At 42.3% G+C, this 27,824-nt stretch overlaps 1 protein-coding gene across 1 annotated transcript in view; it reads left to right on the top strand.

The window, feature by feature from the left end:
- kl-2 (dynein heavy chain 2, axonemal kl-2) overlaps positions 1-27,824 on the top strand; it is a 61,783-nt gene that overhangs the window by 9,823 nt on the left and 24,136 nt on the right. Inside the window, exons 5-33 of the mRNA XM_076373018.1 lie at positions 448-967; positions 1,656-1,798; positions 2,953-3,098; positions 3,188-3,281; positions 4,686-4,856; positions 4,917-5,106; positions 5,236-5,332; positions 5,395-5,646; positions 7,401-7,528; positions 7,667-7,785; positions 8,279-8,393; positions 8,457-8,590; positions 8,641-8,834; positions 9,215-9,443; positions 9,637-9,788; positions 10,020-10,270; positions 11,388-11,608; positions 12,121-12,235; positions 13,722-13,893; positions 15,135-15,310; positions 17,141-17,303; positions 21,574-21,798; positions 22,237-22,525; positions 23,216-23,353; positions 24,210-24,380; positions 25,974-26,265; positions 26,351-26,442; positions 27,237-27,440; positions 27,509-27,714. Of these exons, the coding sequence (XP_076229133.1) occupies positions 448-967; positions 1,656-1,798; positions 2,953-3,098; positions 3,188-3,281; positions 4,686-4,856; positions 4,917-5,106; positions 5,236-5,332; positions 5,395-5,646; positions 7,401-7,528; positions 7,667-7,785; positions 8,279-8,393; positions 8,457-8,590; positions 8,641-8,834; positions 9,215-9,443; positions 9,637-9,788; positions 10,020-10,270; positions 11,388-11,608; positions 12,121-12,235; positions 13,722-13,893; positions 15,135-15,310; positions 17,141-17,303; positions 21,574-21,798; positions 22,237-22,525; positions 23,216-23,353; positions 24,210-24,380; positions 25,974-26,265; positions 26,351-26,442; positions 27,237-27,440; positions 27,509-27,714 (5,399 nt within the window). The remainder of the gene's footprint in view (positions 1-447; positions 968-1,655; positions 1,799-2,952; positions 3,099-3,187; positions 3,282-4,685; positions 4,857-4,916; positions 5,107-5,235; positions 5,333-5,394; positions 5,647-7,400; positions 7,529-7,666; positions 7,786-8,278; positions 8,394-8,456; positions 8,591-8,640; positions 8,835-9,214; positions 9,444-9,636; positions 9,789-10,019; positions 10,271-11,387; positions 11,609-12,120; positions 12,236-13,721; positions 13,894-15,134; positions 15,311-17,140; positions 17,304-21,573; positions 21,799-22,236; positions 22,526-23,215; positions 23,354-24,209; positions 24,381-25,973; positions 26,266-26,350; positions 26,443-27,236; positions 27,441-27,508; positions 27,715-27,824) is intronic.

Here is a 27,824-nt window from a genome sequence, read left to right as displayed (position 1 = left end):
TTAGAGGAAGCGAGAAACCCGACGGGTTTAAACGTTCCTCTCTCCCCTGGAATCTGAAACATTCGAAACTTGCAAACAAACGTAACAGAGCAAGTAATATCCAACGCGGAAACAGATTTTTCCAGCGTGATTCTTTCCGCCAGTTCTTAACAGAGCGAACGCCGACATTAAAATATCTTTTAAATCGCCTTTTCGAGGGAAACTCGGTTCGCGAGGGCCGAAGGGAAACAGAGGAACAAAAGGGGAACAGAAAACCCTATGGGCAACAAAAGTTTCTTTATTTCCCCAGAGCAGACGTTCTTCCCCGATTATTATTTCTCGGCCGTTAACAACCGTAGAATAGATCCCGCGATATTGCTGGATTCCCCAGAAAACAGCGGAGTTCCGTTCCCCCGGTTCCATTCTTCCCAATGATCGCCGAGAAAAGAACGTTTCCGGTCGGCGTAGATATGGAAGCTGTTCAGCGACGAGATCCAGCAGACGAAGCAGGAGGTCCTGGATGAAAGGGAGGAGTATCCTTCGATGACTCCGTATTTCGCCGGCAGGGCGTTGAACCTGCGGCTGAAAAGTGCCCGGCTGCAGTCGACGCGCGAGATGCTGGATGAGGCCGCTTGGATGCCGTACTGCGGCATGAGCCTCGAGATCTACCACCAGCACGACGTACTGATGAAATCGATCGAGGATCTCGTGCACCAGCTACACCAGAGCTGGGTGATGGCGGTCGGCGACAATCCGCGCGCGAAGCTCGATCGTTTCCTGATGCGTCGACGCGACGACGGGGCAGGGCACCTCGAGTGCACCATCGACCCGGACATCTTGAACCTGTGCCGCGAGTCCGAGTATTGGGTCGAGCTCAGGTTCCCCGTGCCCGTGCACATCAGGATCGTCTATGACAAATGGGACACCCTGCAGTTCGTCTACGAGAGCGTGCTGGCTGTCGTCATCAGCTACAACAAAGTCGTGGACGGTACGTTTGATGGGGATATTGGTGCATTCATCTGTATAGGGAAACGTGGATTTTTTTTGGGATCCTTCGAGGTTCGTTGGGTGGGAAGTTAAGGTTTCTCAGAGGAGGAAAGTTAAACGTTCTATGTACTGGAGTTTTGTGTAGGTACTTGTTCATACTAAAGTCAAGTGACCGGTTACAAAGTTAAAGTAGTTTCACCTAGTCAAGTGGTTGGTTACAAAGCGATAGTAGTTCTATCTGGTCAACTAACTGGTTACAAAGTAAAAGTAGTTCCACCTAGTTAACTAATTACAAAGTAAAAGTATTACAAAGTATATAGTTCACCATCCTATATAGTTCCTCACAGAAAGCCTTACAATACTCCAAAAACTCCCCAAGAAACCCCAGCAACACTTTCAAAACTCAACCACTACAAACCCATCAAACCCTCATTTCGATAATTAACAAAATTAATCGGCCCATACTTCAGACTACACCCTAACAAAACAATCCACAAATATATCACGTATCACGAATCTCGCTCCCGTCGATCCCCCGGAAGGTCCATGTTTATCACCAGCGAATCGTGCAATCTGTCGAATAAAAGATCCGCGAATTTACGCGGCGCCTTCGATGAAGCTTTCGCGAACGGCCCCGGCGCGCATCAATTAACACAGCGAAAGCAACGACGTTCGATTTTATTTTCCAGCGTTGTCGTCGTCGGAGCGCGATCTGTTCCGCGAGCTGATTCGCCGGCTAGACGGGAAGATCAATCCGGGCTTAGGCAGACTGACATGGAACTCGGAATACGTGGAGGCATACATCGAGGATTGCTTTAACGAAATGGCAAATGTACGCCCTCCCTTCGCCCCTCCCGCCCCTCCGTGTCTCTGTTTCGTTTCTCACGTTGACTTTGCGCGTATTACCGAGTCCACGGCGCACGCCTACACGTGCCTGTACGTGTGCATGTGCGCGCGTACCAGAAATTTATGCAGCGGAGTCCGGTTCTGTCCCGGCGAAATTAAATTTTGACCCAGCCAAGTGGGATCCGTCCGCAGCCTTTGTTTGTTTAATTAAGCAAGAACTGCGCGTGCCGCCCCGAAACGGAATAGCAATAGCGGATATCCGGGGCCGGCGTTTGCGGCCATTCGTTACCCTGTTCAAATCGACGGTATTCGGCCGCCGCTGCAACCGGAACACCGTTCCACGGTTAAGGGGCTGCCCGTTGCAGCCGCCCCGGCGATAAGATCCTTCGCGCATCCTCCGACTTTCGAATGATTCCATTTAGCCCGTGTTTCCGTGCCGGGTCCACGGCTAACTTTCGAGATAGAGACTTTGGAACTGTCGACTTTTACGCGAGTTTATTTCGTTGTTTGTTTTACGATATTGAGTGCTTGTTGATCGTTCAGTTGAAATTGAATCCTCTTGGTGATTCTTAGACACGACTTGACACTATATTTATCGTACACCGGATCGGTATGTAAGATATCGTAGTAAAATAGTTTTATCTTAATTTATATTTTTCTTGTTGGAAAGTGTTGATTATTTCTAAAACTCGGGTGGAAAGGCTGGAGTTACATGGAGATGTTTAAATTTTGAGGAATGATTATTTTATTCAATTATTAGGATGAATATTCTAACGAGAACGGTTAGGAAGAGAGGTGTAAGGGTTAGAGAAATTTGATAGAATTTCATTCGAAATTGTGAAGTAGAAACTGAAAACGAAGCTTTTTAAATAGTTTCAGTGGTGTATACGAGGGAGAACGAACTTGCATTGTTGATCTGTTTCCCCCGTGATTTCCATGCCCAAATATCCGCAGTCCATTAATCGCTCGTGAAACTAGAAAAACCGACACGACGTACGCGCGCGTCTGTAACGCGAGAACTGTAAGATTAAATTGTCCGACCCGGCGCAACGCGGCGGTTGACCCGCAACTATTCCCCACCCTCGTCCATGAATAATCCGCCGCGACCCCGGAATTGAACTTTCGATTCGCTCGCCGCAGCTGCAAGAGTTCATCGACATCTATAAAGAGTCGAACTTCGAGATCATGAAAATCTGCGAGAACATCTGCGACACGCCGATGATCAAGATCAGACCGAACTACACGTACAAGCTCCAGGAGCTGGGGGAGGAGTTACTGAGGACCAGGTACGCGCGCTCCGGGATTTGAATAATTCCGTAAGGTAATCGGTGAAACGAACGAAACCTAGCCGTCGCCTCCTCTCGCCGTGTTCCAGGGACCAGGCTTTCGAGTTTACGCTGGACAAACACAAAACGGTGATGCAGCACGTGCTGGTCATTTACGACGGCATCAAGGATGTCATAGAAGACGTGAGTGCTTAACATTTACTAGTATCCTCGAGACCGCGATTTACTGCGTGCTTTGTAATGAGTTGAACAGATTTCGTGCAGAGGTTTCAAATTTTTAGGAACTTAATTAAATTACTGAATGAAATTTTCATATCTTAACACGAGATTTACGAACGTTCAACGTATCTTTTGTTCTATTGTTCATAGAAACATAGGTGTTCACTATTGTATATCATAGAAATTAGCTTAAAATACAGAAAATTAGGATAGGTGTACTTATATCAATCGAAATCGATAGAAACTTTTAGCAAATGCGTGTGAAATTTAATATCCGTCAAAGTAACGGGTTCAATAAAGCTAAACACTGTTTCTTCTTTTCCAAAGTATTTTCTAATTTGTTATTTGCACGGTTAAATTATTCATCTACAGCTTTCAATGCTAATCAGTGATTTAAATAATTCATTTACAACTTTGAACGCCGTCAAAGCTAAAATTTGCCAGTGTGCCGGTGCGAACGGTTAATTGCTTGCTTCCGTAGACAGCTCGCAAAGCCCGCAAAAATAGTTCTAAGCGGAAGCTTCGAGTTTCCGTCAACGAAACGTCACGTCGCGAAAAGTTCCAGAAATGCCGCGACGCTCTGTCAAACATAAGGAATATTCAGCAACAATTTCGGTCCCTTCTCCCCCATCCCTCAGGGTGGCGAGCCTTGTCTCTCGTTGCTACCTTCCCCCCCATCGACAACAAACGGCGGAAAATGCAGGCATTCTCGACGCAGAATTCTCGCGGAATGTGGCCGCGTTATCCCCGCGGGCACCACGGAGCAATTTTCGTACGACTGAGCACCGGAAACGTAGTCCAGACCGATTCGCGTTACGATATGTCGCTCCGTGACGTGACTGCAGCCAGCAGCACGTGTCCCCGCACCCTTAATACGGAAGCTATCGGGGGATCGTAGCTAACCGGTTTCCAACGAGGTTCCACCGGCAGATATTACCTTGCAAATTTTAATTCGAAGTTGCCGGGAAGTTAATAGCCGATCGGTGGGACAAGAATTTGAAAGAAATTCGAATTCTTTGGAATGTTGACACGTTGACGAGAATTTCCTTTCGTGACAAAGGCAAATGGCACTGGAAATAATTATTACTGGTTTAATATGGTAATAGTAATTATATTGATATATAGTTAATTATGTTACGACATATTTTTATTCGGTATCAATCTTGTAATTGTTTTCAAGTAATTTGGAAGTTTCGGTTATTAGTGACCATATTATAGATTTTATCATTACGATAGAAATGCGAAGTCTATTATATCTCTGTATAATTTTCTTGTTAAAATAGTTAAAATAATTCTCTGAATATTTGGAGATACTTTCCTTGTCCCATAATACACACCTTGGAATTATTTGTTTCATTCTGATGATAGTGTGTGCAAGAATGGAAGGACTATCTGAACAGGATTGATGTAGTAATCATGGAGACGTTCAGATTATGCTTGAGAGGATCTCTGGAAGCTATGCTCATCGCTCTCCACGGCGATGGGACGTCGCCTCCGTCGCCATTTATTTTGGTTCACGTCGATCTGATCGATAATAAGGTAGGCGTGAATTTTCGGATGAAATTTCAATGGAATAAAGAACGATCCACTTGCTTTTAGATCAGTTTCACGCCAGACTTGATGGAAATCGCGTCGTTGGTCTCAGGGATCTTCGACAGTCTCTTGGAACCGTTGAAAAGTGTTCATAGGTTCGTAAGCAGGTTCCAATTCCAGCAAGAACTGCCGCCATTTTGGAAGATCTACCAAGAGGACATAGAACTGCTGGACATCCAGCAAAAACTTAACGATGGTGCCTAATAATCCGAGTCTACTTAGAATACTTGATAATCCTATAACCTCCGATGAAGTTCGGTTCTTATCAAACTTCCAGCCTTCCATTTCGCTTTCTCTCCTAACGTAAATATTCTCTTCTTTCGAGACGTGAATCACTGCTTCGCGCAGGTGCAGAATTATCTGAAAACATGGGAGCCTTTCCAGGAGGTCTGGGAGGTCAACAGACACCTGTACCTTCAAAGGTGACTTCAGAGGCTTTTCACTCGTCGATTCGAGGTAACCGGGCAAATTTATTTCGCTGCAGGTACGAGAAATTGAAACCCACGGCGGAATCTTACGACTCGGATATCGCGAAGTACGTTATGGTAGCGAATAACGTTTACATGCAGGAAACGGTGACGTCCGTTCACTTCCTCGACGTAAACGCGGATAGATTGAAAGGCACGATCATCGAGGAGTGCTCGATCTGGCAGGAAAAGTTCACCATGCTCCTGCAGAAGCAAACGGAGAACATGGTGAGCCATGTGTACCACTACATCGCGGAGAATTCGAAGAAGTAAGTACCACACTACAAAGTTCCATTCAGTAGTCGATCCAAAAGGAATTATTGGAGAATTATCGAATGGATCAATAACAGTAACTAAGGAAACGTATATTATAATTAGTATTACCAATAAGATACACAATAAATAAGAAACGAGAGATATAAGATATGTAATATTCTGATAATATAATATCTTTCTGATAAAAACAGTCACAAAGGGCGCGTGTATTTCCACAGTTTCAACATTTTGTCAGATACCAAAGCAGTGAAACTACATTATAATCCATATAAAATCTGAATGGATTTACCAAATATTTTCAAGTCGAGCAATTTTCCCATTATCTAATTCCCTTTTAACCACCGACATCAATTCAGTCGATCTCCAATCTCTTCCCTTTGCCCACCGAAATTTCCACGTTTCCCCGTTAATCTCTCGTTCACTCCAATTTAGCGTACATATTAAAACGAGTGGCACCTCTAGAATCTTACCCGCAATAAATATATTCCAATTATCATTGGTTCGAGGAGCTCCGCGCGCCCGGTCGAGTATCCGATATCCGAGTTCCGCGTGCAAAAGCGTGTACGATCGCTTATCGTTAAAAGTCGCGCTCGAGCCCTGAACACCGTTCGAGCCGGCGAAAACCTTGAAACCGTATTCGAGCACATAATCAGGGTTTCCTTGGGGTTTTAAACGCTCTTCAGGCGGCAATCAAGCCGATTCGAGGAGCAATTGGTCCCTCCACGACCATTTATCAGAGAACCACTCAACCAAACAGTACTTACCCTCCGCCCGTAACCGAGACGAAGCGCAAATTGGATTGTGTTTAAGTTACAAATTAATTACCGATACCCCGCGCGATCACATCCGGCTCTCGACATTTCTCCCTTGCGAAATTCCCGCGTTTTTTATTCTCCATGCATCCTGACAAACAGCGGCCCGACCGGCCGAGTGTTTTTCGCAATCCAAACCTCGAACTAGATCGTTCGGATGCTTGGATTATAACTCTGGCTATGTATGAGATCGAATTTTACAAAGATCCTTCGTGAAAGTTTTTACCGAGCTTTTCGTTAAATGTTGGACGTTTAATTAGAGTAGACAATCGAGCTTCTGGTGTGTTAGATAACTAATGAACTTCGTGTAACAGATTTACAGGACAGATACTTCAAAATACAATCAATAAACTTGTATTTTGTTGATAAAGAATTATAACAGTGATTATCGTAATGAATAACACGTTTCTAATAAAAATCATCGTATCGCTAAACGGTAGATTCACTGAACGCGTTGATCTAACATATATTAAATTTTATAAACATTATTTAGTGAATTACATTGATTCTGACTGAAGCAATTACTTGAATATGCATCCTAATATTCTATTTCTAAACCTTTAATTTCTAACTTCGAGTTTCCAAGATCCGAACGATCGAACATCAATTTTCCCAGGAAGAATAAAATAAACTGTAAAGCAAATGTCCGCGAACCTAGCATTAATTCTTATTCCAAGAAAGTACATGACCTTCTTTCGTTGCCCAACATTTCCACAGCAAGATAGAGTCATATTATTCGAAGGGAATCGGACTGCACGGGATCTTTCTTGGAAGGAAGTCTGTCTACTCCATCGATATCCTCCACGTAAATTTTCCATGGACCCGGGGGTGGTCCGGCTGCTTCATAAATTCTTCCCCTTCCTTCCTGCCCCCCTCTCTTTCGCCCCTGTTCCTTCGAATCTTTCAGAATTTCACGCAAATTCATCCGTTCATAGAATAACGAAGGAACCGACGGATCTGATCAGTATGCAATACTCGCTGCAGTTGTTCGAGAGGCTCACCGGCGAGATTCCGAGGGAGGAGAAGGAATTCCCGAAGATCCAGGAGCAATACCAGACTTTGGGTAAACCTTTAAACGCTTCCACTGTCTAGCGTAAAGCTCTCATAGGGGCTCGATCACCCGTGAGATCGTGATTTCGAAGAGGAACGCGGCGGTGCGGCGCGTGTAGCGACGTTTTAATTGTTGTCCTTTCGGTCGCAGAGAAGTACGACGTGACGCTGTCGTTCGACTTCAAGCGGAAGTTGAACCACATCGCGCCAGCGTGGGCTGCGTACCTGGTGCTGCTCGCTAAGAGCGAAAATATGCTGGCGGAGAAGAAGGTGAGCGATCCCTTCTCGAAGATAGCGAATTGAAAGGGTGCAGATTTGAGGGGAGTGATGATAAACAGTGGATGATTGTGCATTTAGAACGTATTTATTGAAATTTGTATGTTACTTTGAAAATAATGAGCTTACCGTTGCTGATTGGTAGTAAATCTTATCTTTGATAAGGCTAATAAAATTGTGTCTTTTAGAAGCGATTAACTTACACTTCAAATCCAGAAGTGAAGTACTTATCGTCAATTATTAATATATTATTATCGAAAAGGCTATAGCATACGTAGTTTAAATTTTTAATAGAACTATTATTACTTTCTATACATACATTTTTAACACAATTATTATTACTTTCTATACGTACATTTTTAACACAATTATTATTACTTTCTATACATATATATTTAACACAATTATTATTACTTTCTATACATACATTTTTAACACAATTACTATTACTTTCCATACATACATTTGTAATACAATATTTCTATAGGAGGAGTTCAAGCAGATGTTACTACAAGACGCTCTAATGTTGAAAGACGAGGTGTCCATGCTAGTCGCTAAATTCGCTGTGAGCGGTCCCTTCACGTCCGAATGGTTGACTTCAGGTAGAAACACATGATCGATCAATGAAATTCAAAGTTTTTCTAATCTTCTATCGATCATCGCAGACGCCTTCGCCTGGATAGAGTACGTCCGTATGGAGATCGACACCCTAAAAGGCAGAGAGGGTAGACTGAAGTCGCAGCTGTCTATCTTCGGCATCAGCCAGCCGGACAACTTAGAGCTGACGCAGCTCGAGAAGGTAAATCAACGTTCTTACCTTCGACCAAACGCTCGAGTGTTCGATTGCAGGATCTCTCCGCCATTGAGCTGGTGTGGCAGCTAACAAACGAGTGGCAAGAGGCCTGGGAGAGGTACAGGACCGAGAACTTCTGGCAAATCGAGATGGAGGAGATGGACAACACCGCCAATGTCCTCTTCAGGAAGCTGAATCGCCTCAGCAGGGAGCTTAAGGATAAGAACTGGGAGGTCATTGAGCACACCAGGTGATCGTCTGACTGAAAACATTCCTGCGGACAGATTCAAATCCTTGCAAACAAATTAAGAATAATAACAGTTCGAATCAAATTTTATTCCCTCTGCTAATAAGGTTTCTGTGATTCGAAACCAGGAGAAACCTATATTTAACAGCAATTAACCTCAGGGTTATTTTTACGTTCTATAAAGTGTGATAGCCTTCGGTTCGGTCATAGATCCTTTTATCTGTTTTCAACGGCTATTTCTGTGCTAATGGCTTAGTGAAGAACAATTAAAAGGCTATGATGTGGTGTTCAGAATTTTATTAACTATCAGTCGTATTTATTTTCGCTCTATTTTTAGGAGGAAAGGTAGAGTTCGATGAAATAAGTGAGAAAAATTGTTACAGAATCCTGGTGGACAAGTTTAGGCGGACCCTTCCGTTAATCACAGATTTGAAGAACCCGGCGATGAGGCCTCGGCATTGGCGGAAGGTGAAAGACGCCATCGGCCGTGATTTCGATGAGACTTCGGATGCGTTCACTCTGGAAGTGATCGCTGAGATGCAGCTGCAGAATTTCGCGGAGCAGATTTCCGATATCTCGAACGCGGCTACCATGGAGCTGGCCATTGAAGTTGTGAGCAAACTTGTTCTCGCGTTTAATGATCTCTTGGTCGTTAAATCCAGCTGGTTAGAGCGGATATTGACGATGTATTTGGTCTGTTAACCGATTGCAATAAGGTGGAGGATGTTTCAACAAGTACAGGAGGAATTCATTTCAGAAGTATCATTTCTAATCATTCTTATACTGTTTCTATTACGATTGCTAGGGTCTTCAACACATCAAACTGTCCTGGGACACGATGCCCATACAAATGGCCCCGTACAAAGACAGAGAAATCTACAAACTGCTATCCATCGACGACATAACGCAGACTCTAGACGAACATCAGGTTCAATTGTCAGCCATGAAAGCGACTAGGTTCGCTGCGTTCTCATAGTAATAGTTAGACTACGGAATTTGATGTAACTTCACATTTTCATAAGTAAATTTTACATTCATTGTGGATACTAATTAAAATTCCGTATAGTCATTGAATTTTAAGGTGTTATTTTGTAATAGTTATATGATTTTTATAAACGTATAAAATTCCGTAGTTTAAAGATAATATTTAAAGAGATTTGTTAAGATTCTGAGATTGACGCGATCTAGATTCGTCGAACCCTTCGCTGCCGAAGTTGATCAGTGGGAGCGCACCCTCTCCTACATCGGAGAGGTCTTGGAAATGACCCTGGTAATTCAACGCGGCTACATGTACATGGACAACATTTTCACCACTGAAGACATCAAGAAGCAGCTGCCCAAAGAGGCAGCCGCATACGGGAAGTTAACGAGAAAATGGAGCAAAATCACGTCGCGAATGGCGAAGGCAGGTTTGGCACTTCCCGCCACTCATGATCCACGTGAGTGTTCGAAACAATTCTTCCAATACAGAAATAATTATAGACATTAATTAACTTCATCAAACAGATTTAACATTTAAAAGAGACAACGCCGAATTCCGAAATTAAAACTCATTAAGATTAGAACCATCAGATAGACAAAAATGGCCCTTTTCTCTTCTTTCACAATCATCAAGAAAGCATAGACTGTTTTATGAAAAACTATTAAATATATCAATTTACCTAAACCCAAACTGCAATCAATACAAACCTCAATTCATGTTCTCACAAACTATATAACAAAATCCAAAACAATCAGAATATTGTTCCCAACGTTTCGCCATCATTGCAGCTGGCTTCATCATGGATTAAAGACACACTGATACCGGTGTGTGCCTAGATCAGCTGACCAATTGAAAACTACTGATGATTCCATGAACATGAACCAGGTACCTATGTAAAGACAGTCTTCCTAGGCACACAGCAGTGCCAGTGTCTTTAACCCCTGATGAAGCCAATTGCAATGATGGGAACAAATTCGTACCAGACACGGCTCTCGCCCGAAAGCCACTTATGAATATGCACAGTTTCAGCTCAGTATTGTTAATGACGTCCCATTAATCACTCTCTCCGCATAAAGCTGAAGACAGAGTGCATAAATCACCAACCACATCGAAGAATATACACAATTGTCTGCCAGTTTTCAAAACCTTGTAATATTCATATGAGTTTCTATCTCCCACCGTCTCTTTCGTCTTTCTTAGCGTCGCGTTATAATTCGAAAGTAACGTCTCTGCAAACACAAAGGCGCGAGGAAAATCATGGGACCGTAAGCGCGCGTAATACATTGTAATTCGAGGGCGGATTCGCGCTGTAATATCCGTGCAATTCAGGGAGCGGTGCGACGGGGGAAAAAAAGCGGCAAGAAAATGTACAGCGCGTCGTCGTCGGTGGAAAGGGGTGGAAAGGGGTGGAAAAAGGAGAAGGAACCGGGCGTGCCGACGCGACGGCCCTCGCTATAAAATAATGTAAATCCGGTCTACCAGAAGCATTTGCATTTTTTCTTCCCACACTCTCTCTCTCTCTCTCTCTCCTTTCCGTGCTTTACTTTGCCCTCCCCCGTTTTCATACCCCGCAGCCGGCCTGCTCGAAGTTCTGAATAAAATCAACGACAACCTGGAGTTGATGCAACGCGCCCTAGAACAGTACCTGGAAACCAAGCGACACGTGTTCCCCAGGTTCTACTTCATCTCGAACGATGATCTGTTGGAGATCCTTGCGAACGCCAGGAAGCCGGAAATGATACAGCCACATATCAAGAAACTGTTCGAGAACATCAAGTCGTTGAACATGGCTAGGGTACTGTATTCATTGGCGTTTGAATTGTTTTGTGTCTTATTGTTTAATGGTATTGATTCGTTTTGGAGGATTACTTTGGGATTTTGAGAAAGTATGTGTGGTAATTTGTGAAGTCGGTTATTTGGAAGGTAATGGTATTTATTTTATTAATTGTTATCAATGTTTGATATTTGGGAGATATATAGATTTACGAGGAAAGTAGAATTGATTTTTCTTTCTCTTTAAATGTAACATTAGAACTGTTAGATTGATGAAAATTACATCTTGTTTTACAATGTTTGAAAAGGCACTGATACTTGCTGAGATAATTATTGGAGACGTTGATTCGGTGATACCTAAACTGAAATATAAGTCAATCGAAATCTTAATAAACGCAGCCTTGTAGCTTCTATAAAGGAATTTTTAAAAGTCAGTTCAAGTATTCGGTAGTACTAGTGTTAAGAAAATTAGAATATCTACAGGACACTCGACGTTTTCTCGACGTTTTAAAAATTCCTCATGCTTCTTTCTAGACGTTAGCCGGAAAACACGTCGCCAACGGGATGTTCTCCAGCGAAGGGGAGTACATCAATTACGATATCCCAGTTCTCCTAGAAGGTCAAGTCGAAATGTGGCTGTGCAACATCGGTAAAATCACTCGAACGTCCTTAACAATTCTCAAACTAAATTCACGCCGAAATGTCTCGTTACTTTCTCCGTAATGTCGTCACCCATTCGGTGCTCGTTTATCATTAAACTAAAAGGCAGGTCGCGCGCGATCTCCATAGAAGGCAGCGGTAGAGCGCAAATTGAATCCAACAACGGTTAAAGTTAAAAGACACGCGTACGTTCAAATTTCACCTCTTTCCCGCCGAAAAAAAAACGACTTCCCGTACCCACCGAGAGCAGTTGCCGTTCCGAGGCCGGAAACGCGCGACTGGCTCGCAACATTCCCGTCGAAAATCCGATTTAACCGGTCGCGCTCGCGGCCAGCGCGAGCAACTGTCGCGAGTGAACGGGAAAAGAAGAACGGCGCATAGAGAAAAAAGATTAACCCGCGTTTCATTCCATCACCCTTTCACCCGGCATTTTAACACATTGTACGCTGGCTAAATTTCAGCTAAAACCCCGAGCGCGGATGATTATATCGATATACCTTTAAACATCTATGAAACCGAAATTTGTAACTTATTAAGAACAACAAGGAATACGACTGTTTAACACGTTGAATGCCGCACGATTCCATAGAGCAAACTACAAGAATGGAAAAAATTATTATTGCACGTTCATTCAGCTGAATGTCACCGCATCAGGTAGCATTATTTATAATATAGAAATGTTTTCAAATGGTTGTTTAATTGAATGAACTATGGTAATTCCATTTGGTCACCAGTAACCGCCATTGCATTCAACGTGTTAATTTTATTTCGGATTTGTATCATACATATCTAAAATGTATCAATGTAGTACTAGTAATTAAGCGATACACTAAAAACCCAGTGATTACGCGGTACCAGCGTACAATGCGTCAACCCCTTGACCTACAATATTGTGACAGACTCGTGATGAATATTTGGAACTGAATTTAAGAGTTCTAGGTGTATTCTATTGTTTCCAAATATAAATAAAATTGAACTTTCCTATTAGCGATCATTAATCATCGGAATAAACCTAGAATGAACATCAAAGTTCCGTTTCCAAATAAATTACTAACTAAAGTAGCTTTGTCGGTCATAGTTAAGAAATAAATCGTAGGGCAAAGGGTTAAAGTGCACAGTGCGGCCAAATGGAAGTTTTATAGACAAAACTCAATAACTTAAAAAGTATGAGTGCTGCCAAAAAATGTTTTAGACAAGAGTTGTAAGCTACTGAGTCGCACATGGTGGTTTATTTTTTAAATGAAGATCATGTTGTATAGCAAGGACAACTTAGCAACACATCGGTAACCTTCAATGTTCGTTATATGATTAGTCGAATCTGAAGATTTCATCCGCAGGCAGCCGCACTGTGCGTCTACATTCGAACGCAGTTCAACCCGAAGCAAAATAAAACCTTGTCACCGGAGAAAGTAACGACCTAACCACGGAACGAACGAAAAGAGTAACGGTGAAGCCTAGAATCCGCGGAATTGCAGAAGCCGCGATGAGGACGAGCCTGCGCGATGCGCTGAGGCAGTGCCGCGCGGCGCTGCGAAAAATGACCGGGAAACGCGACAGGTGGGTGAAAGAGTGGCCGAGCCAGCCGGGAATTACGTCCACTCAGATCCAGTGGACGGCCGACTGTACCCGCACCCTGGTGCACTGCAAGTGAGTGGCCGACGGTGTACGTGAAAATTTAGCGGGCAGCGTTAGTTATCCGGCGAACGTTGCGCCAGCTCGCTTCGGCGAGGGCCTTAGGGGTTGGGGAACGGTTAGGGAAAACTGAATCTAGTCCGGGACACCCCGAAGGCTGTCGGAGACGGCCGGAAAGGGAAGAACGGGGCGAAGACGCGGGCCGCGGCGACGGAAGGGGGGGTTGGGATGTGTAACCGGGAGAAAGTGAGAGACGCGAGGGGGTTGGGATCGCGGATAGAGGGACACGGTAACTCTAATAAGGGGAATTTTGCATATTCTAGCTCTCGTGCCTGCGATCCAGACTCGGGCTACGCCGCACCCTTCCTCCCTCGTTTGCATATACTAGCCGTACTGCGAATAATTTAACTCACACCAGTGCCGTCTATATACCCCTACGTAGCCAGAGAAAATCCCTCCGTCCCGGGACCCTGTTCTAACGTTCGTGTAACCATAATGTGGGGGTTGGCAGGGCCAAGGGAGGATAGAAAGGTAACCGGTGCACCCCGAGCGTCTCTCTCGCTTTAATACTGCCGGGACGGCGGGTGTGGGGGCGTGGGGGTGAGGGAGATCCTGAGGCGGGTCTAGCAAACGACGGAAGAAATAAAAGGATACAGAAGTGTCGGGCGGAAAGGCTGATTATGCCGTTGAAGGAGAATTGTCGGGTAAAAATTTCTCTGTTACGCTTTGGACGTGGAACGAGCTGACTAAATGGCCGCGCCTCCGGCCGCGTGGCGGCGGACCGCTTCCTCAAGGGGTAGATTAGGAACGCGGTAGATTTTGATGGTTCTCGGAGCGATTCTAGGGCTGAATTATGTTTATTTCGGGTTAACGGCGCCCGTGTCGTTCAGGGCTTTGTTCGTTTCCGACGTGTAGGGAATTCTCATGCTTGGATTCGAGTTTTGTTGAATACTGGGTTTACGGAGATATACTGTTGAGTTTGGCGGAATGTTTCTGGGGTGTGGATGTTCGTTTATGTCGATTTTGGAAATTAGAGATTGGGAGGTAGCGAATTAGGATAGGTGTTTGTATAATTATGTCGATCGGAATAGACACGCATTTTTGGTAAATGTTGTCTGTGAAATTTGATGTCGTTTGAGCGAAGGGGTGAATTTGATAGAGGAATACACTGGATTTAATGAAATGGGGTATGTTTGAATAGCGAATGCTTTAAGTGACAATGACACTGGTTTCAATGAATCTCCCGCGCTTGAAAGGTTGGCAGACTCCAGACGACCGCTGAAGAAACTCCGGAAACGTCAGAACCAAGCGTTGAGCAAATATTCGGAGGCGATCCGCGGCGATCTGACTCGTCTGGATCGGCTCAAGTTCAAAGCCATCGTAGTGATCGAGATCCACGCGAGGGACGTTATCGAGAAGATGTACAGAGCCAGTAAGTGATCATATGTCTACGATTTTCGATAGATTCAACCGATTCCACCCCTATACCATTCACTTCTTTAAATTTCTGGCAGCTTCGTATTAACAGATTTAATAATTTTCATGCAAAATCAGAATTTACCAAAGCAATTTAAAACTTCCCTTGAGAATTTTGTTATGTTGAACATAACGTAACAATATTTAATAAATCCCTTGCGTTTTAATATCGCTCCCTTCAAAATTTCTGGCAGCTTCAAATTAAAAGATTTACCAATTTTCATAGGAAATCAAAATTCATCAAAGCCATTTAAAACTTCTCTTAACAACTTTATTATATTGAAAATAACGTAACGATATTTAATAAACCTCTCGCTTTATAACATCCAGTTAGACTCGCGTTAAAATTATATTGAGAACTTGAAGGTTAATTAAATAAACCGTGTTAAGAATTTAAATCTTTTACATTGCATTCAATGAATATCAATATTATTTCTTTCGGTGAAAATGATATTCTATTTCTTTCTTATTAATACGTAACACCAGAGGTAGATGTAAATCTTCCATGAAGGTAGAAACAACGGGTTAAATTCTTCTTATAGACGTTCAGGAAATTTATAAAATTCGCAATCCGGTTCGACGACGTGCAACGCGTGTTATCGGGGTGCAAAACGGGTGTTCGGTCTCTCCTGCACGATCCCTCGTAAATTCATCTCCCGGTATTGGGTCGAAAATAGATAAACGACCGGGGAGGGGCTGGGGCCCAGACCTGTATTATCCTTGCAACCGTGGAAACAATTTGCCGCGGACGTCGGCAAACATTGCTAAGTGAACAGACACAATATTTACCGATCCCCGAGTTGTAATATATTCGGCAAACGGCTGCGTCAACCGGCCCGTCGATTTATCGGGAATGAAAACGCGTCGCGGATTAATGGGATCGCGCGGATTAAACTAATGCAGGCCAGCTCGTTACTCGGTGTTTGAATAGAGGGTGTTCGTCGAGCGTTCTTCTTGGAGCATTCGAAATCGGGGTTAGCAAAATAACGCGTCCCTTTTCGCTAAAACAAACCGTGCTCCATTTTCTCAGTAAATTCAATGCAATATTCGACACTATGATTCGGCATAAAATAAATCGAATAACAAATAGAAAACGTATAAAATAGTTTTCTGCGTATCGTTACCTGTGTATGAAGTTTCGACAAAATTGCTTTAGATCATCGTTTCCTCAATACGTCCACTTTGATCCGTATTTTCGAAATGAAACGTGTAAATAGAAATATTGAAATATTCACATTTGAACAAGCGTTCTGGGTGACAAAAGGTTCAACACTTCGACTGCCATAGAGCATCGATGATCTAACCTTCTAAGTTCCAAAACAATTGTAATAAGAAAACTGGTAGGAATGAAAATCTTTAATAACATAAGTAACTAAATAGTCGTATAACATATTAGAACATAATAGATCTATCATACCAACTCACTAATAATTACTTCTAATGACATTCCTCTTGATTACTAAGAAGTCATGTTACAGAGAAGACAGTCAACGTGTCAACCCCTTGGCCTATTATTTTTCAACTGTGGTCGATGCAACAACTTCGTCAGTAATAATTTATTGAAAAAAGAGAGAAGTTCGAAGCATAGTCTGTCTACGATTGTCTTACAATATAATAATTGATAACGGAAGAACAATATTCAATTTGAATTCAAAGGAATTGCGTAACATTCATGTTTGTTAAATTCTATTTAAAATGTTCACTGCGAGTCTCGCGCGTTACTGTAAGGCAAGGTGTTAACAACCAGGTACAAGGAACGAAAATATTTGAAGCTCACGGTTTCCAGATTGCAAGGACGTGTCGTCGTTCGAGTGGCTCTCGCAGCTGCGTTTCTACTGGGACAAAGACGTCGACGACTGCATCGTCTGGCAAACGAACACGTACTTCGTCTACGGTTACGAGTACCTCGGGAACACTGGTCGCCTGGTGATAACACCGCTCACGGATCGGTAATGCCGGAAGTTTCCCTATTTTTAATACACCCTTGGATCGTCCTGCAACGACGCACTCCTACCCCGCGGGGCGCCCCGTCTGTTGATTAACGTTAATTAAGTCTGCAGCCGGTTTCTCGAAAATTCGTCGCCGCGCGTCACCGTCGCCGCGGAACCGATGAAGACGAAGTTGCGCCGCGAAGTTTCGAGGATCTCATTCCCGTTTCCGTCACTACGACCGACCCCCGGAGGAACCGTTGATTAACGTTGATTGCGCCTTTCCCGGCTTCTTCGCGTCCGAAACTCATCACTTAGGCCCCGTCTTTGAGCTGCAAGGATTTTTTAAGATCCCGGCCTGCTTCTGACGTTGATTAGTAGGTCTGAGCGTTGATTAGGCTCCATCGATACGTTATGACGCTGCATTGGCGTAGGAAACGATGGGAAACTCGATGGAAATCGAAACGGTCGCACGGAATTATAGTCTGTGTACCATCTGATGGCTAGGAATACACCCCTTATTGGTCAGTTTTCATCCTTTCTTCCTTCATTTCTGATGTTAATACGTTCCTTACCGTGTACTTCTGCGCAAGTGAGCCTTCTTTGTACAGGTTTAACCATTCGAAGCTTAAAGCTTCTGAAAAACGTCGAAATGATCCAAATGGCGCGACAGCGATTATACCAGCTCGTGTAGACAAACGCTTACAAGGGAAGTTACCGAACCTGGAAATTCAAGAAATGATGAAACTTTGTGTGTAAATATATTAAGTTAAGCCTAATACATTGTAATTCTTTTTCATGTCGAATTTCAGTTTGAAGGGGTGATACCACCTCTTGAAAAAATGCAAAGTTTTCTTTCTCTTGAATTACCTTATTTAAAAAACTTACATTTTTTCGAAGAGTGGCTTCACTCCTTCAAACTGAAATGCGGCATGAGAAACAATTGCAGTATCACATTTGACTTACTCTACCTAACAAAAAGTTTCATAATCTTTTCAATTCCCAGGTTCAATAAATTCCCTTATAAGTATCCCGATAACGCTTCCTAAATTCAACGAAAATAATCAGAAATAACGCAAACCAGAAACAAAACTAATCGCATGATTTATAAAAGAAAAGCAAACGGTACAACGAACAATGAGTAAAATTTCAAAACACGTTCGTCCCAAACGTGTATAATTCCAGTGTCTTCTACCATCACGTTATTTCTTACATTGGACACGCGAACACGACGTTCCCGATAAACGAGACGCAGGTCGAGTCGCTGGCAATTTCCCCGACGAGTCGCGACCGGTTCAGCGCGAGCCTTATTCCATTACCCATCCGTAACGAAGTTCATATTTCGAGGATGAACGCGGCAGTTGGAGCGACAGCCAGCTTGTAATTGTAATCTCACGCGGCATCGGCAATCGTCGCGACCCACGACCTAATTAACCCCGGTACCCGCGCTATCGACCCGCGCGTGCAACTCGCTCTCGACCGGTGTACGCGTTTGTAATGGGAATCGCTTTCACGCGTGACCTCGTTCCCTCCCGGCCGCCCAGGCCCTCAGAATCCTCGAATTAGCCGGCTGATTTCGAACCGCGTCTAGGACTAGCTTCGCGACTAATCACGTAATTATGAGCTAATATTATTAGCGTTCGAGTAATCCCGCGATCTTCGGATAGACAAATCTTATAACTTGCATGATTACTTTCGCTGTTTGGGGTGCGAGGTCTGAGGAACAATTGTGAATTAGTTTGCGGATTTTTTAATTACTGTGCATCAGTGGGAAATTCGGAAATGAAGAATTGCAAGGAATGAACACAATGAAGGATGAGTGAAATATTCAATGTGTAGCTCTTTCTATAGTCTTTGTTAGGAAAACCATGCTCGATTTTTTCATTCCATTATTCTAATTATGTTCTTAGACGTTTGAATTTGCAGGAGGTTCGTAGTCTAATGAATACAGTACAATTTCTATATTAATCCCTTGCACTCTATAACCGCCTCGCAGTCGCCACTCAGTTTGTTAAAATTATCAAGTATAATAGTCAATATTAAATTTCGTTTGATACAGTAATATATGAAATATTCAAATAAAATAGTTTCATTCTTTAATTTATGTACGATCTCTCGTGAAGTTAGTCAGAAATATTAATTAGATTTCCTAAGAAATTGTGTTGAGTACCTTTGTAAGAAAACTCTTGGAGTACAAAGGGTTAACGTATCAATTGATACAAAGAAAATCAATCTAAAGGTATCACAGAAGTTCTCGAAATTAATTCAAAATTACTTCGTACAATTCAAAGTAACCTTCATATCTCAAAGCAGTCATAGCTGTCTTCGAATAGCAAAAATCGGTTAAAACGTTGACTGCCATAATGTCACCAGTGACCGAAGCACCAAAATTGCTTAAATACAATTACAATAAGATAACTGATGTCGAATAGAAATACTTAGTAACACAAGCAGCTAGATGACAGTGTAACACGTGTACTGTGATACTAAGCGAATAATAATTATTTCTAATACCATTTGCCTTTGTCATAAAAGAATATATATTGTTACACAAAACGTTCGAAATTCTCGTGGCAGTCATTAATGCGCGTCGCGAATCGTCTCCCCCATTGATATCTTTGAAATTGATCGCGGTTGTTCGTCGGCGGAGCAAAATTTTGCTCGTCAGGGGACACGAGTGCGTACAAAGTAACATGGTCCACGTAATATTACGCCGGACTATGACACACGCGGCACTGTCCGGTGGTCGGTTTCGAGAGCGACGCAGTTTACGCGGCGCGACATCAAAGGATACGTATAGTGCGTCCACGATACTTAGCGCGGTATCGATTTAATCGCGATAAAAGGGTAGCGGCCGCGTCTAATTTATGGACAGGGCCGAACTATGCCGATACATTTGTTCCCGGCCCGAGAGAATTTGTCTTGCGGAAAGAAGAACGCGACGACGCCCCCTTCCTCAATTCTTCGTAGTGCGTCCCACCCTCTGGCACGCGGACGGCCCAACCCCCGACTCCGAGAAACGGATTAAACGGCGAACCGTGGCGTGTCCGAACCCGTCGGACCGTTTCGCGGGAAATTTAGGGATGTTTTATTGGAATGGGTTCGATTGAGATGTTCCCGAGCCATGTAACTCTTTAACCCTTTGCGGAAGAGGATTCTTTGAAATATACAAAAGCTTAGGCAAAAGTTAAATTATACATGAATTACTTAACAGGTTGAACACTGCATAATTTCATAGAGCGAACTACGCAAAATGAGAAGAATATGGTATTAAATCATTTCATTGAATTGCATTGTTATTATTACATGTTCATCTATCTGAATGTTACCGTGTTGGGTAGTATTATTTATAGTAGAGAAATTTTTTCAAATAATCAACTTTTAATTGAATGAACTATAGTAATTCGATTTGGTTGGGGGTCACCGGTGATAAAACATTTGTTTGACTTAGTCTTCGAAACATGAACATTTCGTGTCGCTGAAATGACGACATTCGTCCGTAAAGGGTTAATAAATGCATTAACCCTTTGCGCTCCTATGTGTATGACTCGACATCAGTTTTCTTTACAGGTGTGCTTTTTGGTTGACATTTTTTAAATACAATATATTATTATGCTGCTTTCAATGTTATTAATCAAAAGAATTGTTTACAATGCTTTCTGGAAACTAATTATTTTTCAAAGTGCATTTCTAATGAAACATTTCTAATAATACAGATTTATCGAGAAAAAACTGCAAAACTGGAAGTGCAAAGGGTTAAGACACTTTATGTGTTTATAGGGGTAGCAGTGGGTTTAATCTCTTGGATAGAATGATGTTACAGGGATTTCCAATAAGAATCAGTATTATTTCATTGCATGCAGGTCCAAGTATTATTTTGTTGTTATCAATATCTTACCTTCAAAGTAAGTGTACAGCTAAGAATTAGCAGAAAGTTTCCTTTCGTTTTCGTGAATTGTTAATATTAATCTAATAGGCATAGTTGAGAAGATAATCGTATAGAGTAGGGTTAATTTTTTTATTTTATTCCAAGGTAGAAACATTTTTCTTATCGCGAAACTTAGGATAATTATATTTATAAGGGTATAACAGATGGCTTTTTTAGAGGAATTTAATTTTTCAAGTTTCTCTGTTCGAAGAGTTTTAATTTTAATTTCGTTTGATGATGATAAATGTTGAAATCAATGGTGGAAGTATGGGAAAATTGATTTTCGTATTATTGATAATGCTTAGACTGTTTTTGTTTCACAAGTCTCGCAAATTTTTAGTATGAATTCGATTGTGGTAACAGGTGCTACATCACCCTAACCACTGCTCTGCACTTGTTTCGGGGCGGAAGCCCAAAGGGACCAGCGGGCACAGGAAAAACAGAAACCGTGAAGGATCTAGGGAAAGCCTTGGGATTCAATGTGATCGTAGTAAACTGTTCCGAGGGTCTCGATTATAAAAGTATGGGAAGGCTATTCTCTGGCCTGGCGCAGACTGGTGCTTGGGGTTGTTTCGATGAATTCAATCGGTAAGTGTAAAAAAAGACGAAGTCCCTTAGAATTCTAATATAAAATAAATCTACGACTTATACATACACAGAGTGTCCCACAAGTGTGACCACAGTTTGCTGGTTTATAAAGTGTTCGTTAAATATCGTACAATTTGAATATTTACAACGTGCGTTTTCTTTCTAAAATGAACTTCAGCATTTTACCAGCTAATAAAATCTCTTATCATTTTTTACACCAGTATACTTATTAATATAAAAACATAGCAATGTAAAAACTATTTATTTTACATATTCTTCGAAATACTACTCGAAATCCTCGTCGCAGTCGACGCGTTAATATTGTATGCCAATAAATCGTCGATGGCAATTCGCTTAATAACTCGTTGAACGACGAATGACGCGGAATCGAATCGTCAACTTTTACGAGTCTCGAATCTCTTTTCTCTTTAACGACAGCATAAACATTGAGGTGTTGTCGGTGGTGGCGCAACAGATACTGTCGATACTGACCGCCCTCTCGCAGAAGCTCGCGAGGTTCGTATTCGAGGGAACGGAGATATCGTTGGTGCACTCCTGCGGCATCTTCATCACGATGAATCCCGGGTACGCGGGCCGCACCGAGCTCCCCGATAATCTGAAATCCATGTTCCGGCCAATCTCGATGATGGTGCCGGACAGCAGCATGATCGCCGAGATCAATTTGTTCGGCGAGGGGTTCGAGAACACCAGAGTCCTCGCTAGGAAGGTTATATTCGTCCACTTTGAATCTTCATGCAAATCCCCTTTTCCATGGAACATCAACTGAGAACCTTAACGCGTTGCCTGCTACAGAAAACTCACCAAAACCTCCATACTGTCGGAACAGTTTTCTTACAATTGCAATTTACAAGGTGACTGGTATCGAACGAGAACGTTCAATAGTGCATATAAGTAGATAACAGTGCAATGCATGAATTTTGATATCGAATAATTAATAATTGGTCCTTTTCATTTTTGCTACAAAAGAATTAGTACATAAAACGCTGTTTTCATGCGCAGTCAACGTGTTAATAAAACAATCTGAAAAATTAAGATTCTTCGTAGCGATTGTTCTGCTACCCTTGTATCCAATATAATTCGTTTTGTTTTATACGTGACCGAGATAATGAATTTTCAGATTTATGTAAGGAAAACCGAATTTGAGTGACGTGGCAGTTAAACTGTTAAAAAGTGATAATAATGTTTTCATTTGAAGAATATCCACGTGAAACATGCGAAGTATCTAACGCGAAACGAAAAAATGCAATTACTCGTTGATATCTTTTTGTTTCTTAATATTTTGTACAAGGCAGCTGAACACAGCACGGATGTGTAAAAGTCCGCAGATATTCGGTTTCCCAATTTCGGAAAAACCGAGGTAGATATAAAACAGCGAATCGATTCGTTTGTCGTGCAGGTTTTCACTTTGTACACGCTGGCCCAGCAACAGCTCAGCAAACAGTATCACTATGACTTCGGTTTGAGGGGGATCGTCACGTTAACGAGATACGCTGGCAAGAAGAAGAGGCAGTATTCGGATTTACCCGACGAAGAGGTAACACAGAAGTGCATGTTTATAGAAAACAAGGATTATTTAACGAGGAAGTGCAGCCTGGGGCTGTTATTAAAGCCTACAAATGATCATACTATCAAATTACACCACTATAAACCGCTCTTAAAGCTTTTCAACTAAAATCCGACCTATTCCATAGGTTTAGTTTAATTTATTTATAATCTACAATATTCATTTCGCAGAGATAATATTCATTTAGTAATTAATCATTCGATTACTAAACAGCTTGATCTCTTTTCCAATTTACTGTTCCATAGGTTTAGTTTAATTTATCCAGAATCTACAATATTCATTTCGCAGACACAATATTCATTTAGTAATTAATCATTTGATTACTAAACGGCTTGATCTCTTTTCCAATTTACTGTCTAAAAATTCCAATCTATCGATTCATACAATCAAATTGATTTTACTTACTCTCCTTTTAATCATTTATTCTCATTCTTATCATTAGATAGAAAAATAACTCAATCGCACTTAGTATTTTTTAATGAAAAATCACAAAAATGTAATGTAGTTTCCAAGGTGAAATATTCTTAGGAAATAAGAAACGAATTTTTACACAGAGCCGGAGCAGTCAAACGATTAATTTCATTATTAATGACAGAAATATAAAGATACCGACGAGAATCGATTTCATAAGACCTCCCGATCGTCTACTGCAAAATGATCCCGTTAAACCGGTGCAACCATTTTCTCAAGCCCGTCGGTCATTTCCCACTCCGTCATTGTCAACGCGTTCTAGACAGTCTCGCGAGCCCCACTGCCTCTGTCCGCGTCGTTATTATCGCGGCAGGTCCGTATAACCGGAAACCGATGAGATTTCCGTGATACGCAGGTGATCATCCTAGCCATGAAGGATATGAACATCGCAAAACTCACGTCCGACGACCTGCCGCTGTTCCTCGGCATCACCGGCGACCTGTTCCCAGACGTGGAAGTGCCAACGGTAGATTACGAGGAAATTATCGCTTATATAACCAAGGAGGCCATCAAAATGAAGCTTCAGGTAACTTATTTGAAAAGGTCTCATTCTGTCAATGATCCAGGGACGTTCAATCTTCATTTGACCTACTCGTTGGACAAATCGATTAACTCCACAAAAAAAGTAAAGTGGCGGAACAGTTACATATTGATTTTTAAAGTTTCCCTTTAAATACTAAGTCGAATCATCATAGTAGAACGTATTTTACTTGATTAATACAGGTACAACTTTAATTTAACAAATATGTGGATTACTTAAAATAGGATAACCTTGGAGTAATTTTTACTATTATTGCAATTTTTCCATGACCAAAAAACTTCGTTGTTTTGCTGTACCAAAAACAGCCATAATGAACTTTATATTAAATATAAACAAGAACCAACGAAGTTAAAAGTGATTTAATGGAACCTTGGAAAATTCAGAAAATGGAGTCAATCTATTCGGTCAGTGGGCGGCTCATTTAACCCAATGTGACTTCGAGTCACATTTGAACTTTTTACTTAAATTTTTTGATTATTTCAAATTGCATTTCTAAAAGTTTCTTTGGCCTTTTAAAATTTGGGCACTATAAACGATAATATTTTAATCGTTCCTTTTATTCTCATAAGTGACTGAGAGTCGCATCGTGGTATGATTCGTTGTAAATACACGTGGTACGATTAGGATTAAGTCTCGTTTGGGCTTGTCCAGGGTAACCATAGTCTGACAGAGCTACCAAATTCTTACAATCCGCGACCTTCGACAGTGGGAACAACCAGGTCCATCGATCGAGAAATTACAAGCCTGTAAATTCCGGGCCGCGCATATTGAATATCGATAATCCGGCTGGCGAGTCTGCTGTGAAATTCAATCGAGTATATTATCACGACAGCGAGAATTGTTAATAATCATCCCGTGGAATTTCGCTCGGCTGCGTGGGCGTGGATCCGATTGAACAGTTCGCACCTGGAATCTCAGTTTAAAACGATTATCGGTATCAATATGCCGGCCGTGGCGATTGTTCTTCGGCATTTTTGGTTTTAGAAAATATTTGATCGAGAAATTCACGAATTCAACCCTTCCCGAAAATACCTGAAACTAATGTTTTCAGTAAAATTCTATCGAGAATCGAATATTCTTAAACTTCAGGTATTCAAGATTATCCTGTGGTTCGCTTGATCAGCATTGAACCATATACCTATTTAACACAGAACACTATAAACTTAGATCTCTAAATATCCACGATCAACCTTTATGCTATTCAACCAATCTCAAAGCACGATACCTAGTTACTCAGGATTAAAGATAAAAATCGAACATTAAATATCCCTGATATTCAGATCATTCAGTTTCGAAAAGTAATTTCGCCCCCAGTTTCCCAGGGATCGCTTCCATCTCGTTTGCCTCGCCGGAATGAATTTACACGCCGCGTAATGTACAAAGGGACGAACTACTCCCGAACTACATTATCAAGTAAGACAATCGATAAAACGATTCCAGGGCCAACGAAACGTGTCCGTGGCAAGGGAGCCCGCCGCGAATATTTCGAATGACACTCGAACCCTAATTTCCACCGTAACCAGACGCCATTAACATCCTCGAACTTCCGCCAGCTCGGTACGCTGATGTTGTTTACAGCCTGTCCCCTCGATGCTGACGAAAGTTATCGAGGTGTACGAGACGATGAGCTCGAGACACTCGACGATGCTGGTCGGCGAGTCGAACACAGGGAAAACGGTCACCTGGCGGTTACTGCAGAGCACGCTGACCGGCATGAGGAACGAGAAACGGCCCGGGCACAACGCGGTCCACGTGTATCCCATTAATCCGAAAGCGCTGAGCCTCGGCGAGCTGTACGGCGAGTACAATCTTTCGACCGGCGAGTGGCGCGACGGCGTCATATCCTCGATCATGCGGAAAACGTGTTCCGGTAGCGCGGCGTTCTTATCATTTTGTTTTCCGCCACGGTCCGCCGCGCGGAACTGAAATGAACGGGGCCTCGTTACTTTTGACAGAGGATACGCCTGACGAGAAATGGATTCTCTTTGACGGACCCGTGGACGCGGACTGGATCGAGAACATGAACAGCGTCATGGATGATAACAAGGTGAGCTCCGACGGTCGCCGACGAGATTTATGTTTCTAGGGTAGCAACGGCTGGAAGTGAAGTTCCTAGGACTTTACTGAAGACCTCGTTGCTGGGAGCTTTAGAGTTCTGGTTAGATTTATGGGTAGTTTTGGGAAGATGCTTTCGCGGATTTTATTGGAGATTTTGGTAATGGGGAACGTTGGAACTAGGGCTGATTGTTGGATTATGGGAGTATCTTTTGGTGTAGTTTGTTTAGGGTCTGGGTAGCTAAGAGTAGGAGTGAAGGTTTGAGGACTTTACTGAGGACATCGTTGCTGGGAGCTTTGGAGTCCTGGTTAGATTTAAGGGTAGTCTTGGGAAGATGCTTTTGTGGATTTTATTGGATATTTTGGTAATGGGGAACGTTGGAACTAGGGCTGAGTTGGATTATGGGAATATCTTTTGTAGTTTGTTAGGGAGATTTCGTTCATGAAGATTGCAACTAGGTCTAGATTATGATAATCAATAACTCTACAGATTGGTCAGGTTATTATTTATTCGATAATTACACTCATTTCAGTTTCCTTCAACACAAGGTTTACATTTATTACACATTTTATTCCATGGTTTCTAGAAACATTGATGTTTGTTCATTGAATGCTTGAAACTTAAAGATATGAAAATAAACAGTTATATTTATGTACCTACATCAATCAAAATCGACGTAAACATTTACCAAATAATGTTTATCAAATTACAATAATAAATATGAGTCAAATTGATGCATTCCGCAAACCTAGTGTTACATATCATTAGATTAATCCTTTCGTCAGGTTCTGACATTGATCAACAACGATCGCATCACGATGCCGGAACAAGTGTCACTGCTATTCGAAGTCCAAGATCTGGCAGTGGCGTCTCCAGCAACGGTTTCTAGAGCAGGCATGGTGTACAACGATTACAAGGATCTCGGCTGGAGACCGTACGTGAACTCCTGGCTGCAAAAGTTCCATGGAAAATCGAAGTTCGCGACCGAGGTAACGGTAGTTCGATGCCGCCAGGTCGTTCGACTCGTGTCTCAGGTAATATTTCCTTTCGGGGATAGATGAAGAAACTTTTCGGGGAACACGTCGACAGCACCCTCGAGTTTAAGAGGCTGAAATGTGAGGAATTGGTCCCGGTCCCGGAATTGAACGCCGTACAGTCGTTGTGCAAGCTTCTGCAAGTGTTGGCCAGTCCCGAAACCAACGTGGAATTCACGGGAGACGCGGAAGCGTTCACCAATATCTTGAAAATGTGGTTCTTCTTCTGGTACGATTTCTCTGACCAATGTTGGTCAGTATAGTTTTGGTAGGGATTTTATATTGTGAAATTAACATTCCCTGAAATGTAAAATCGAATTTCTAAGCTTTATAATTCTT

This window comes from Nomia melanderi, chromosome 13, assembly GCF_051020985.1.
Source record: "Nomia melanderi isolate GNS246 chromosome 13, iyNomMela1, whole genome shotgun sequence".
Lineage (NCBI taxonomy): Eukaryota > Metazoa > Arthropoda > Insecta > Hymenoptera > Halictidae > Nomia > Nomia melanderi.
The sequence above is the reverse complement of the archived record's forward strand: the minus strand, read 5'-3'. Positions and strand labels throughout refer to the sequence as shown.